Below are 15961 nucleotides of genomic sequence, written 5' to 3' on the forward strand. Positions count from 1 at the left end.
GCAGGCCCAGCGGCCATGGCTCACGGGTCCAGCCGCTCCGCGGCATGCGGGATCCTCCCAGACCGGGTCACGAACCCGGTTCCCCTGCATCGGCAGGCGGACGCGCAACCACTGCGCCACCAGGGAAGCCCGACATCAGCATTTTTAAACAGATGCTCCCAGGTCTTTTTGATGAAGATGACCCCCACCCACACTTTGAGAAGTTCTACCCTGTACCATCAAAAACAAGGGCTTATTCCAGTGTCTTTCAGTTCCTGCAGTCTCTCTCTCTTTTTCCTCACAGAAAACTCCCTATGAACTCAGACCTTGAGAACAGAGTCCTGACTAACGAGGTGGCGCTCTTTTTGTTCTTCTCCTGATGATTCTTCAGCAATTAAAAAAAAAAAACAGAAAGGATCACAGGGTAACTTCTCCATAAGTCACCATGCTTTGTTAACTTATTAACATGCAAAACACTTTTAAAATTAGAGTTTTTATATCTTTCTGTATTTTCCAAGTTACTATAATGGAAACATTAACAATCAGAAAAAAAAAAAGTTGCAAAACTCCCAGTCATTCTCACACTTCGTATATCATCCTAGCTGTAGCTCTGATGTCGCTTTCCCAAAAGTCTTTCTTCCCCATCTCAGGTTGGAGATGTTCTTCTCTCCCTCACAGCATCCCTCACTTCTCCCATCAGGGCACTCCTGTCATTGCCTGGTTACTTGTTTGTTCCCCACTAATTGTAAGCATTTCAGGGAGGGGAAGTATATATCTTATTTACTTTTATAACCTCAACACATAGTCAATAGCTTTCCACATAGTAAGCCATGAATGAATGAATTCTTCATTCCTCAGCAGGAAAGAGAACATTCAAGAAGCTAGAGGCAAGACTGAACATGTTAAATAGAAATTTAAAAAATATAAAAAAACACCCAATTCAAACTTATAGAAATGCAAATTAGAACATCTGAGGTGAAAAGTACACTGAGTGGGACTAAGAGCAGAAGAAAAATTAATGAATTTGAAGACATAACAATAGAAACTAGACAAAATGGAACACATGGAGAAAAAAGACTTAAAAAGCAAACAGGTCATCAGTGAGCTGTGGAAAAACTTAAAGTAGCCCAATACATGTGTAATTAGAGTCCCTGGCTGGCAGGGTGGGCAGAAAAATATTTGAAGAAGTAATGGCAGAAAATTTCCCAATTTTAATGAGAACTATAAACCCACATTTCCAATAAGCTCAGCAAAACACAAGCAAAAGAAACATGAAGAAAATGACACTGAGGCATATAATAATAAAACTGCTTAAAACATTCAGTAAAGGGTAAATCTTAGGAGCAGCCAGAGGAAGAAAAGACACAACCCACAGAGAGGAACAAAGACAAGAACAGCAGGCTTCTCATTGCAAACAGGCAAGTGAGAAGATACTGGGGTGACATCTTTCAAGTACTAAAAGGGAAACATTCTCAATTCTATACTCAAAATAATTTTCAAGAATGAAGGCCAGGACTTCAGACATTTTTTACATCTCCCTCTATCATGCTCCACCTAAAACGAACCACCTGCCGTTCAAGGGCCTTTTTCCCTTTCTGAAGCCCTGCCCATCTCCCAAGTTTCAGCTCAAGTGTCACCTTCTTCTTGAAACCTTTCATGATTGCCCATTGGATTTTATTCTTACTTCTCTTAGGGTCTTACTATCCTTTGCTCTGTCATATGTGCTTGAGGATTTTCCCCTCCCACTAGCCGATGAGTTCCCTGAGGGCTCCTTTCTTGTTTTTCCTCTCACCACAGTGTGCACCCACAGTGCCCAGAACAGGCGCTTAGCATCTGTTATACTGACTTACATATTACCTAATCCCTGAAAGATTTCTTTTAAACTTCTTTCCAAGGTATTTCTGACTACTTAGAAGTACCTATTTATTCATTAACAAATACTTGATAAGTTGGGCCCTATGTTTATAAAGGTAAGACAATCTCTGGGTACAAAAAGCTTGCAATATAGTTAATTAATTTAATTAGTTGTTTATACAAGAGTTTTAAGTAAAATAATCTGGGTTTAATAAGAAGTAGAGAGACACTTGGTTAGAGCCTCCCTGTGTCCAGGTCATGAGTATTATCATGCTCAGCATCTCCACTATTTCCTGGGTATACCTCCAACTGGAATTCCTTCCCTCCCAGACTCTGGTATTCAGCTGCCTCTTCAATATCTTCACTTGAACATCTAACAGAAATCTCAATGTCAACATACCCCAAACTGAACTCCTGATAGTCCCCTCAAAATTGCTCCATCTGCAATTCTTCTATCTCATTAATGGCAATTCTATCTTTCCACTGCTTGGCCACTAACCCTGAAGTCACTCAACTCCTTTTTTCCCCCCTCATATTCAAGCTGTCAGCAAATTCCATCAGCTGGACATCAGACATATCTAGACACTGTCGATTTATCATTCTACTGCTACCACCCTGGCCTCAGCCACTGTCTTTTTTCACTGCAGTAGCTACATAAATGGCCTCCCTGCTACCACTGCCCACCCACCCCACACAGAGAGTCTAGTCCCATCATAGTGATCCTTTGAAAAGGCAGGTCAGATCATATCACTCCTCTGCCTAAAATCCTCCAAAGACTCCCCATAAAGGCTAATGTCTTCACAACAGCCTGCAAGGCCCTACTTGAACTGGTCCTCTTGTTCTTCCTTCCCCCAGTTATCCTCCCCCAGTCTTCTTGCTGTTCCTTGTGCTCTGGGGACACTCTCCTATCTCAGGGTCTTTGCACTTGCTGTTCCCTCTGCCTGAACAGCCCTCCCCTAGATTTCCACATGGCTCACTCCCTCACCTCCTTCAAGTTTTTGCTCAAATGTCACCTTCTTAGTGAGGCCTTCCCCACCCAGAAGACTTCCAATTGCATCCTCCCCTTCCTGCTCCCTAATCCTCAACGCTGCTTTATTGTTCTTCACAGCACTCATCACTTTCTAATATTGTAGATAATTTACTTATTTACTTTGGTTCTTGTCTGCTCCTCCCCACTTCCCCCACTGAACATAAACCCCAACAGGACAGGGATTTGCACGATTTGTTCATACTGTTTCTTGTGCACCCACAGCTGTGCCTGTGATATAGTAGGTGCTCAGTAACTACATGCCGAAACTAACACACACCTCCAAAACTCTTAGTATGAAAAGAAACTAGGTTCAGAAACTGGCAGATACCTTAGTCTATATTTGCCCTTGCTGAGTTGTGGATGCATTTTATGAGTGAAGAGGTATTCATCAAAGACCTCATTAGAGGTCTAGCGAAGAGTGGAGATATATTTAAAGAGACAAGGTGACCAAAGATGACAAATTAGAGACCAAAACTGTACACAAACAAAGTTTTAGTTGTGTGATACAGACAATAAGTGCAGAAGAGGTTAGGGGTGGAAGAGATGAGTGTTTTGAAGTGAGCTAAGAATCACTTGTCTCCCCCAGGCCTCTAATGGAGTTTTCTGAAGCATGAGTACCGCTGGAATAATCTCTCACTAACTGTTAATAACAATATTTTGTGCTCACATTGTTCCCTTCAACAAGCATCTTCAGTTAATTTTTGACTTTTATCTAAGCATTCTTATTTTCACCTTATAGTCAGAAAAGTATACGTAAACCATAGTTAAGTAACTTGTCCAATGCTGGGGGAATGGACAAAGAATTAATCCATTATCCCAAACTCTGCCCTTTGGCATTCTTTGTACATAGCAAAAACATTTGTGAAGATGTTTTCTCAACCTACTCCCTGCTCAGCCCCCTCCTCCCTCCGCTCAGAGAAGAGCTACAAGTGGTTAGCCCAGAAAATATTTAGAGGAGGTCCTTGGGTTGAGATGCTCACCCACAAAATAATTGTTGATGATGTTAGCATCAGAACACTGGCTGGATGCAACTGTTGGTTTGACAAACATGCTGTTCCTATGGGGTTCAAAAAGATTTGGTCTATGAAAGGATAAATGCATGAGTTCACCTTGAACATGAATAAAATATTTGCAAATTATCCTTAGTATAATTAACGTCCCTAAATTCAATACCCAGCATATATATATATATTTTGAACCTATGAACCATAAAAATGACTATCTGGGAAATGACATTCTTTCTAGAAGTCTGTGTGTTTCCCTTATGGCACCTGAGATGCCAGACCTTGGAGTTATTCTAGAACCTGCCCGTTCTCTGGCAAGTTCTATTGATTCAATCTCCATTGTTTTAATTACAAGGCTTCAAAAGTCCCTGAAGCACAAAAAGGAAGGATTTGAGAAATAATAAATATCAGTAACAACAAGCTAACATATATTGAGTTCTAGGCACCATGCTAAGGACTTCACATGGATTATTGAATTGAATCCTTATGACAACACCTAAGGTAGATACTACTGTCATTGCCTTCTTAAGAATGAGGAAACTGAGATTCAGAGAGGTTGAGTGATCTGTTAAAGGACACACAGCTAAGAGGGGAGCTAGAAGTAAACACATAGTATGATTCCAGCACTCAATATAAAGGCTTTCAGGTCTGTCTTTTACACTTTAGACTTGTAAAGACCTCTCTCATAGAGAAGACAGAATTCTTCTTGGAAGAAATGGGTTCTCCTTTCCTTGAATATTCTTTTACTCTTCAGTTTTCCTTCCCTCTTCTTTCCTCTCTTTTCATCTCATATTCAGTCTCAAAACAAATTTAGCATCCTCACTTCTAAACTAACCCACTTTAGGATCCTCAATTCTGTCCATGATGCCACCATCTTTGGATGGATCTGGACCAGGTGGCTCCTTTCTCTTTCTTACATCCAATTAGTTCCCAACTTCAATGCATTCTTATTTCTTGGTATTTCTAGGATCTATATCTTCTCCATTTCTGATGTCATCACCTTAGCCAGAAAGAACCATTTCCTGCCTGGACTAATGCAATAATTTCCTAACTTTCTTCCTGTCTCTTGTCTCTCCCCTGTGCAGAGTCCTTCCTGCATCATACAGCCAGACCAGTCCTATAAAACCACATTCTTCATGATTGCCCCTTGAAAAATTCTCCCAATTGCCCATCAGATTCATTCTCAACTTTTCAAAAGTAGAAATTCAAGGCTCTCTCTCATGTAGCCATCTTAATTCCTCTCCCACAGCCCAAACTCCCCCGTGCAGGAAAGCTTCTTGCTCTTCCAAGCCTTGTACCACGTTCATTCCTGTCCCTAGACCTTGGCTCAAGTTATTACCTGCACTTGGAATGATTTTCCCTCCTTGCCTGCTCAAATCTCACCAACCCTTCATTGCCCATTTCAAGTTCTGTCTCCTCCATGAAACCTGCTTTCATCACTTTAGTGAGGATTGATTTTCTCTCTTTGTCACTGCCCTGATGCTTACTGTAAAGGATTTTTCTCTAAAGGTCTTCCTGTTCAGCGGGATTGATTCCAAGGCCCTCAAATGCTGCCTAAAGGGAGAGGGCCTTTTCTACCTTTGAGTGAAAGGATTCCAGACCCCAATCACACTAAGTTACTGAAAAACTGGGGAATTATTTTGCAGCTGCCAGCTCATCATTTTAGCTTGGGTACAGTTATCCACAACGCATTTCCAAGTCCTTCTCAGTTTTTACATACAGCCTATGCAGGATCTCCAAAGTTCCCAGTTCCCAGCACTTTGATAAGCAAAAGAAACTTTCTGAGTGGCAAGATGAAGGGGTTATTCTACCTATTGCATTCAGAACAAATTGCATTTTAAGTGATCTTTAGTTGGCCTTGTTGTTTTAACTCTACCTTTCAGTAAAGAAAATTGTGTCACAACTTTAGTCAGACTAGAAGTAAATTATATCTACTTAAAATATAGAGCTATTAAAACCCAAAGAGCTACATAAAAAAAAAAAGAAACTGATGGGCTGAAAAATGCTCCCTTTGTAGAAGAATTACAACCTAAAATCATCAGCTTGTTTTACACAACATGACCTTTAGTCTGTAGATAAAATGCATGTAAATGAAGCTTGAATGTCAACTAGATTTGGCCAAGGATTTTTTCTGGTCTGGGGGGGGAAGGAGAGTTTGAATAATGTAGATTTTTTTTAAAAATGTCTTTTTTTCCAGATAAGTATGTTTTATCAGATATAAAGACTATTTTGATAGTTCTCACATAGGTACCTATATCCTAGAGAACATGAGACCCCTAAGAAGTAAATTGTTCTCCTTTCTTAGAAGTTTTTTGCTCTACCTTCCACTCACATTTTGTCAATTTTCCAAATAAAAGCACCCAAAACTTTTTTCAGGACTGCCACCAACAGGAATCAGCAGGAGTTAACAACAGCTACGCCAATCAGAAATGGGGTGAATGTGACTCTCTTCTAGTGGGTGTCAAACCTCGTCATCAGTGGCCATGAAGAAGGGGTGAGGCCCCAGGAAAGTCTGAACTGTTGAAGAAGCCTTGTTCCCATATCAAGGCTAATTCTGTTTTGTTTTCAATGACAAGATGATTTAGGTTGGTGTGATGCCACCCTAGGCCAAATATGATCCCGAAGCAGCAGCTGATAAAAGCACATATGATCAGACAACTTGGCATTCTGAAGAAAGTGGAGATGAAGAGTAAACCCAGAAACAAGATACTGAGGGCTTTGGACAAGGAGGGCTGCATGATAAAGTCATAGTGATTAATCTCAGTAACAGCAACAATGAACACTTACTGGAAATCTGACTATACCAGGCACTGTCCTTTACACTGTCCTTTACCTACATTATTTCCCTTAAACCTCCTAACAGCCCTATGAGGTGCATACTATTATCTCAATCTTACAGAGGAGGAAACTGAGGGTTGGGGAAATTAAAAGACTTGCCCAAGGTTGCCCAGCTACCAAGCTGTGGGCCCGGGATGAGAATCTGTCTGACTCGTGGGTCAGACGACTGCCACAACATACCTCAGGGAAGCATCAGGGAGAGAGAATTTGGCTGCAAACCTGACTGTGAAGAAGGAATCCCAGGTCTCTCAAGTTAAGGGCAGGAACACAATGGCTGAAGGTGGCAGTAGCGGCACGTGGAGGTTAGCTTGGACCAGCCAAAGATGGATCCTGAGACTCGGGCTTTATAGAGGATGAACAGCCCCTTGGCATTGGAAGACCCGTGGATCTGAGCAGTTGTTCTGCAACTCACCCAGAAAGGGCTCTCTGCCCAAGGATCTCTCAGCCTATCATCTAGTGGTCAGTGGTACAAAATGACAGGCAGGTCTGAGGGATTCTGCTGTCTCCCCAGAGTGGAGTGGCACTTTTCCAGGGGGGGACCATGACTTTGAGTTCATTTTATCCTTGGCACAGTGGCAGTGAAGGTTGAAGGAAAGGCAGGGAAACAGCAGAAAAAGATGAGAGTGGACAATTCATCAGGCCCCAGGAGGTCCATCCTGCTCAGGCTGTAAAGGCTCAGCAGGCTTGTTCCTGCTGCCCTCACCTCTGCTGCTTTGGCTAGAAAGAAGCTAGGAACTTTTGAATAGCCACAGGACCTGAGAGCAGGTCCAAATGGTTTAATGCCTCTCCTGTGGTCAACACAACTTCCCTGTCCCTACGGGTCCAGATGCTCAGTCTTGACCCATTTGTTTCTCACATAAGTCCTTAGAGAATCATGACAACTGTACATCTACACTGAATGCTTTATTTGCATGTGTGAAAAATATGTGTCAATGAAGAAAGTGTCTGAAGGATGTAGCTAAGGGGCCAACTCTCTCCTGTCTTCCTCACATACCATCATGACCTGATACATGAGGGAAGTTTATGGGTGTGTTCACAGTACCAATACCAGACACAGTCTTAGCAGAGATGTAGCTTCAAATTCTCTCTTACCCTTGATACCTGGAAATGGCTTCTAACATGCAAATTAACCCCACAGTGTCAGGTGTGACATCCCAAGTGCCCATGTGCACATGCTGCTATGCGGAAGGCCATGGAAACCCACCTCCCAGTCTCCCCGTGTGGGTTATTACTTTGGCTGCCCAGTCTTTTTTTGTTCTGCTCTATAAGGCCTCTGAGCTCTCATCAGGGTCCACTTCATGTGACAGGACCTAATGGGGTATATGTTTCTCCCCTTCAACTGAAGAGAATAGATGGGGTGTGAAACAAGGCCTACATATGGGGTTAAATGGGTGGCTAAAAGCTGTGCTAACATTGACTGCTCTTGACTTGGGAAGTCAGCTTATGGGGAGCAAAGGCTTGAGGGCTGGCTCAGCCCCACAGCCTCCCTCTAGAGTGAAACCACAGTCTCAGGGCAGCTCTGTCCTGGGCTCTGTTTCCTTGTGGGAGGTCTTAAACTCCAGGGTTAACCTACGCTAGAAGAACCCTGATTTTACTAAATTAGCTCTCCAAAGGAACCATCCCTAGCACCCCTCTGTTCCCATGGACCACTGTCTAAATGAGAGGTCGGCAAAGTTTTCTGCAAAGGACGAGACAGAAAATATATTAGTCTTCATGGGCCGTGTCGCCTCTGATGCAACTACTCAGTTCTCCGGTTGTCATGTGTCAAGCAGCCACAGACAATACATAAACAAGTGGGCATGGATGTATTCCAATAAAACTTTATTTATGGTTACTGAAACTTGAATTTCATATAATGCTCATGTATCATGAAATATTATTCCTCTTTTGATTTTTTTCCTATCCATTTATAAATTTAAAAATCATTCTTAAGTCATGGGCTGCACAGAAACAAGTAGCAGGCTTGATTTGACCTTAGGCCATAGTTTGTTAACCCCTGGTGTAAATCCTCAGCTTTTACACCCTGGAAGTGACCCAGTTCAAGGAGTGGGAAAGGCAGGGGTTACCTTCCTTTCCTTCAAGGAAATATAGCATCCATACAAGCAGAAGCTGTAACTACAGGTAATGTGCTTTTGGTCCCCTGTAAACAAGATAATGTATAGATCCATATAAGTGTACCTCATAACAGTCATCATGAAAAGTTCTGTTTGCTATAATGCGTTACTGCTTAACATAGCTGGAATCTCCTCCTTGAGAGTGACCTTCAGAACACATGTTTTTGAAAAGCCACAGTGACAGGAAAGCTCCATCCTCCGAAGGTGGAGTTAATGTTTAGAGACAGCCAGAAACAAAACAAAATGAAACAAACCAAACCAAACTGAATGCAAAAAACCATCTCCATTTAACCACCAATAATGATAACAATGCCATAGACACCACTATCCTTTCAGAACCAGGCTGGGAAATCAGTGGTGGGGGTGGAGGTTGTGCTGGAACTAAATAAAGCCATTTTTGTTCAAAACTACTCATTATTATGAGATGAGCCTGCTGCAAACTAAGCTTGGAAGTCCTAACATGGCCCCTAACAATGTGAGTGTTGTTTGGCCAACACACTGCCAGTCAATTCAAAAACATTTTGAGGCAATTTTTGTCAATACTTCAAAGCCAAGAGATTTCACATAAAAAGTCAGATTTTTTACTTTTCTTGACAAAATCAAAAGATCAGGAACACTGGGCTCTCGTTCTCGTACAGCAACCACCAGCAAAAGCCTCCCCTATAGACACAGCACATGAACCTTGGGCTGGAGCAGTCAGTCCCTACCATGCCCTATGGCCCCCAGCCCAGGGGCAGCTGCCATGTAACCTTGTGCTTATGGCCTTTTCACTCACAATAAGAGTAACACAATCACATGGTTCAAAAGTCAAAATGATGCACAAAGCCATGCAGCGAAAGGCTCATTCCCACCTCATCCCCACCCTCCCTAAGTAAATACTTTTGTTAATTTCATTTATTTTTCCCCCTTCTTCCTTACACTTTTGTCACTTAAAATATATCCTGGGGATTGTTCCCATAGCAGAACTTAGAGAATTTACTTATTCTTGTTTTACAGCGACCTTGTATCCCAGTGGATGTACAGGTCAGTTTATTTAACTAGTCCTGTAGTGGACACAGGTTAATAGTCTTTTGTTTTTACAAATATTCTGCAATGAATAACTATGTGCATACGTCATTTCAGAGGTGATAAAGTCTGTTGTGCAGGATAAATTCCCACAAGCAAGATTACTGGGTCAGAGGGTAAATGTGTTTGTAATCCAAAGGTATTGCCAAATTGGCTTCCATATGGGTTGTAGCATTTTGCACTCCAAACAGCAATACAAGAGCATGTCTGTTTCCCTTCAGTTTCCCCAACAGAATATGTCGACAAACTTTTGCAGTTGTCATTCTGACAGGTAAAAATTATATTTCAGAGCAGTTGTAATTTGCATTTTTGAATCAAGAGTTCTTTTCCTGTGTTTTTAAGAGAAATTTGTATTTCTTTTCCTGAGAACTATCTGTTCCATACTCCTACTGGATTCCTATTTCTGCTGCAGATTTCCCTATTAAATTCTTATCTTTTAAAATCAACTTCTAGCACTGCTATATATATTCAGAAGAGTAGCCCTGTACCTGTGATATGAGCTGCAAATATTTCTTTCCAGTTTGTCATTTATCTTTTGCCTCTGTTTATGGTGTATGCGTTTGTTTTTATTGTTGTTTGTGATGCAGTTTTGTTGTTGTGTGTGCTTTTTAAATGTGGTTAAATTTACTTATTTATTTATTGTTTGCTTCAGGATTTTGAGTTATAGTTTGAAAGAAAGGTATTCCCCATTCCAAAATTAAAAATGAATTTACTCATATTTTCATCTAGCAATTTTAGAGTTTCATTTTTTAAATGTAAATCTTTGATCTATTTAAAGCTTGTTAAAGTGCACATTGTGAGAAGTAAAACTTTCTTGGGTGCTCGACCCAAGATTTCAGGGAGGATGATAAAGCTACCAGAACATCAATAAGAGTGAGACCTGAAGAATGGGTGAGAGAGAGCAGCTGATGAGAGGAAGAGTGAGAAGAGGGGTGGCGAGGGAGTGGAGACTAAACAGAAGCAGCATCTCCTGCAGGAGTTCCTGGCAGATGGGTTCCATTACTGGTCAAGCTCAGTGGTACCCAGGGCCCCTTTTATTACTTTTCTCCAAAGTACCCACTTACTTTTAAAGATTTAATGTGTTTGGCTGTACCAAATTAACTGTATTTAAGTAATAATTAGTTATGTTGTCCTTTTAACAAAGTCATTTACAGCTGCCAATCAGTTTCTTGTCAGACTGTGCTAACCAGAATGACCACGCTGAGTTGATGTACTTTCAGGCAAAAGCACAGAACTCAGAAGTGTCAGTCGGCTTAAGAAGGCTCATCTTGGATAAATGAGCCATTTTGGAAGACTTTTTGAAATGCTGAAATTAGTCTGCATACAGCTTACTTCTTTGTTCCTAGATCTCTAAGGACATGGGACTTCTGATTTCACCCTCATTCAAGACCTACTGGTGCTATATAAAAGGGCAAGGGAAAGTGTAGACTTCAACCTTAAGAAGTGGGCACATTGACCTCCATGCTGTACACTAAATAGTTCTCTTAGCAGCTTTTCTACTCAAGGTGCCCTGAGAAAGTTCTTAAAAATTGTTTCCTCATGTGAATAATTCTCTGTGCTGAGAAAAACAGAGAGTAAAAATGAGAAAAATCTGCAAGGGTGAATGGTGAGAGTGTTGCTAAAATAAAGTATGTAAAAGGCTTTTCACCAGTTAAGTTGGTTCCTCTGCCCAAAGTAGAGGCCTCAGGGGAGAACTGATGAGCGTGAGATGCTTAACACAGCTGACCGTCATCGGGAAGGCCTGCCAAGGTCCTCTGCGTTGGTGAGTGGGCACCCACCCCTAACAATTAATTCAGAATCTCTGGGAGGTGGGGCTTAGGCATCAGTCATGTTTAAACTCCCCATATGATTTCAATGTGCAACCACTGCTCTGGAATGGTGTTATTCAAAGTGTTGTTCTCAGACCAGCAGCACTGATGTCAGCAGGAGCTTGCTACAAATGCAGAAGCTCAAGTCTCAACTTAGACCTTCTGAATCAGAATCTGTATTTTAACAAGATCCCCCAAATATTCACATGCACATTAAAGTTAGAGAAGCCATGGTCTAGAGGAGCTTTTCTCAAAGTGTGGCACCTGGACAAACTGTATCAAACTCATCAAGGGGTTGGGAAGGTGGGAGAATGGGGATCAGGGGACTTCTTAAGGAAGCCGATTCTGGAGATTATAATTCTACAAGTCTGAGGGTGGGGCCCTGAAATCTGCATTTTTAATATGTTCCCAGGTGATCCCTAAGCCTACTGTTTGAGAGCTACTCCCAAGAGGAATATGATGGTGGCTTTCTCCTGGCCTGCATAGAAAGTCCCTCAGTGACTCCAAAAGGTCAAAGCACACCCATTGCAAGTGGGGGATGAGTTGGGGATAATCTACAAGTGCTTCTCAGCCTGACAAATGTAATGTTTCTGCTGACTTGCAACAGAGCAGGTGGTGGTAGTTAAATCAGCTTTCATACTGACACAGAAATGAGTCTCTGCGTTCTCTTGGGTTAGTGACTGAACAGGATGCAATTTGGATACATAAGCCTCTACCTTAAAAGCAGGATTAAAAATATAAAATGTTGATGTTCAGATGCATCCTTCTCAGACGATTTCAAAAACCCCTCAAAATGCGTGGTGGAGAGCCAAGAAAGAGTGAATTCCCTTAAGGAGATTTCTTCATTTTATAGAGTTCTTTTTTTTTTGAAATTTTTGCTTGGGCCCAGATTTCTAAATGATAACGTGGGTAAAAACTGAATCCAGGAATGGAAAATGTGATCTTTCTCAAAAGATGTGTTTGAAGTGTGTAGTACTTCCATGTAGTTTTATTTTATCTTTTTTATATAAAATACTCCTTGATTGATTGATTGATTTTTGGCTGCGTTGGGTCCCTGCCGCTGCCCGCGGGCCCTCTCCAGCCGCGGCAAGCCGGGGCCACTCTCAGCCGCGGTGCTCGGGCCCCTCATTGAGGTGGCCCCTCCCGCCCCAGAGCATGGGCTCCAGGCGCGCGGGCCTCAGTAGTTGTGGCTCACGCGGGGGCTCCAGAGTGCAGGCTCAGCAGCCGTGGCGCAGGGGCCCAGCCGCTCTGCCGCATGTGGGATCCTCCCGGACCAGGGCTTGAACTCTTTCCCCCAACCTCCTCTTCCCCTCCGCCCCCCTCCCCCGCATTGGCAGGCAGACTCCCAACCACTGGGCCACCAGGGAAGTCCTCCATGTAGTTTCAAAAGCACTTCAGCTCATGTAAGATATTTAAAAGCTTCTATAACAGGTTTAAGTGGATTTATCTTCAAATACCTAGGATTCCAAAATATGGCTCACACTTGACTTGAGGTGATAGAACTGAAATTTTTGTAATTTTAAAGTGAAATAAGACCATAGCGGTTGTAACGGATAATGAAATGAAACAGGGAACTGCAATGTGATCTAAATGTAATTGTTAGATAATTACTGAGTTAAAATCAGCAAAAGCAAAGAAAGTTAACACTGGAAAAAAGATTTTTGAGGCTTTGCTTTAAAGACTTTTTTAACAGCAGTGTTTCTTAAACCTTTTCGGGGGAGTGCAATGGAGCCCCTTTGAAAATCTAACGAAAAGCTATGGACTCTCCCTAGATGCACGCGCCTACGAGAGCACACACTGACATTTTCTGAAGTTCCATAGACTTCTTAGAGCCCATATGATGAACCTCAGCTTTGACGTTGCGTTTTTAAGAAAATTGCTCTATGTTGATTTCCACTATTTGTAACCACTTTAGACAAAAGATTAAGTTTCTCCGTAGAAAGGTCCCGGGGGTTGGTAAAATTAGGGCTGATTGTTTTCACTTAAACAGAGACTATTAGGTCGGCAGTTTTGTGCTGATGAGCCGAGGCCAGGTGAAACGCCAGACCACTAGATCATGCCAGGGAAAGAATCCCTTTATTGAAGAAGGCTGCGCTCTCTCAGAAATGCTACCTCCTCCGTGCTCTCAGGGGGCCCCTACGAATTGCACAGGCACAGCCCGGGGCTGCTGTGGCTCCTGGCACACCAGAAGGTGAAAACTTATCCAAAGTTAGGAAGTAGGCTCTTAAAAACACTGCCTACTCCCCTCATTTATCTGCAGACTGAACGACGTCAGAGGTGGAAGACTTACCCCTTCACCCCCTCCCCCATTTGACAGATGAAGAAACTGACCCCAGAGGGCTAAGGTGCTTGCCAAGGTGACTTCCCCAGAGGGCTCACACTCAGGACCTCTCCGCACCGCACCTTGCCATCTGGCCAGGGGAGGAGAGGGCTTCTAGGGCTCTCTCCCCACACTGTACGCCGCCCACCCCGGCGGGGGCGTCAAGGGGAGCTGAGCCCCCGCCTACCGGCACCATGGAGTAGGTCATCATCAACAGCATGTCGTGGCTCTCGGCGCGGATGTGCTGCGCCGGCTCCCCGCCGTGGCTGCGCTTGTTGCGCGCGGCGCTCACAGGGTCTGGCGGTGGCGCGGGCGCCCGGCGAGGTGCGTGACTCAGCTCCGCCAGGAAGGCGCGCAGGGCGCTGTCCTCGCGCTGCTCCCGGCCACGCTGCGCCTCCAGCGCCCGCAGCGCCGCGCTCAGCCCGCGCCACTGACACAGCGCGAACACTGTGCCCGCAGCATTGAGCGCCGAGAGCAGGGCCACGGCGGCCAGGGCGCCGCGCAGCCCCCAGCCCGCGCCCCCGCGGCCTCGCTGCGCGCCTCCGGCCATGCTCTACGCGCCTCGGGCCGGGTCGGACAAGGCTCTGCCGCCTTTCAACCCCGCAGCCTTTATACGCTGTGGGCAAGCTGTGGGCTGGTGGCAGCGCCGTGAGTCACGCCGCCCTTTGGCCCGGCTGGCGGGGCGGGTTGGGGACAGTAGTGGTGGCGCCGGAGCAGCCGGGAGGGCCAGGCAGGCGGAGAGGGGGAGAGGAGCGAGTGGAGACAGTCCGCGGAGGGGGGCAGGGCTCACGCTCCTGGTGCCCAGCCAAGCAAACCAGCAAACCCGTCTCTCCTTCCTTTTCCCCCGCTGCCCTGCGCGTGGGCATTGCCGTGGCCCAGACGGGCAGAACAAGGGTCAGACTGAGGGGGAGAGCAGGAATTCTTATGGCCTGAGAAGTCGCTGGATTCCACCCCCTCCTCCCCCAACACTGCCCTCTCTGGAGAAAAGGATCAGCATGCCCAGATGCCAAGGCATGTGCCCACTGTCCCTGGGAGGTCTGCTGCTGGGCTGGGCCCCAGGCTGCCTATCATTCCTCCCCAGGGTCATAAGGCCTCATGTGGCCACTGAAGACCCCACTCCATCTTTCCTAGGAAGGGAATGGCTAGAGACAGGGAAACAGCTGGCATTGGAGGGTTAAAAAAGCCACCCATCAGAACCAGAAAAGCCCAGCCCTGCATGACAAGCAGGAATCATCTGTGAAGGGAGATTTTCCAGGATGTGACAGGCCAAGAACTCTTCCATGAGATCCATATCTGGGAGGTAGCAAGGTGATGAGAAAAAAACCTCCAGAGTGGAAATCAGGAGAACTGGTTCTAACCCCATCCTGCTGCTACCCAGCTGGGGGACTTGGAGCATGTCCCACGACCACTCTGGACTGATTCTGAGGTGCTTTCTGGCTGAAGGGTTGGGACTCTGGGTCCCTGCTGGACCTTACCTTACTTAGCCTGTCTTACTTGAGGGGGCAGTTGCCTCATACCTCCTGGCTACCCCTTCACAGCCCCCACCACTTCCTGTTAGCTCATTTGCTTGCTGTGCCTCAAGGGCCACTGTCTCCCCCTCCCCCATGCAGAGTCACTTCTCAGTCTCCTCCAAGGACCTCTTCATCCCTATTTTTCTCGGCTTTCTCTAGAATGGCTCTGCCTCCCTGCGGCCCCAGGGCCTGCAGGAGGCCCTGGTGGTGTGGGAAGCCACAACGAGAAGACAAGATTGCGGTTTCCACAGCCCATTATCTCAGAGAAGGAGGTGGCTCCCTGCCACTGAGCCAGCTGGAGCTTCAAGGTTCTGTGTCAAGGTCTGGATTCCTGAGTTTTAATTGGGACATTGACCAACTTGCATATTCTTAAAAGAACATCCAGGATGAGGAATCAGGAAAGCATGAAGGCCCAAGTGGTTCATGAAGGACCTCAAC

General features: G+C 44.7%; 1 protein-coding gene across 1 annotated transcript in view; it reads right to left on the reverse strand.

Annotated features, from left to right (window-relative positions):
* Nucleotides 1–14562, reverse strand: part of GLDN (gliomedin) — a 68566-nt gene extending 54004 nt beyond the window's left edge. Inside the window, exon 1 of the mRNA XM_007120101.3 lies at nt 14200–14562. Coding sequence (XP_007120163.2) covers nt 14200–14562 — 363 coding nt within the window. The remainder of the gene's footprint in view (nt 1–14199) is intronic.
* Nucleotides 14563–15961: the final 1399 nt, after the last annotated feature.

The sequence above is a fragment of the Physeter macrocephalus genome, chromosome 11 (genome assembly GCF_002837175.3).
Source record: "Physeter macrocephalus isolate SW-GA chromosome 11, ASM283717v5, whole genome shotgun sequence".
NCBI lineage: Eukaryota > Metazoa > Chordata > Mammalia > Artiodactyla > Physeteridae > Physeter > Physeter macrocephalus.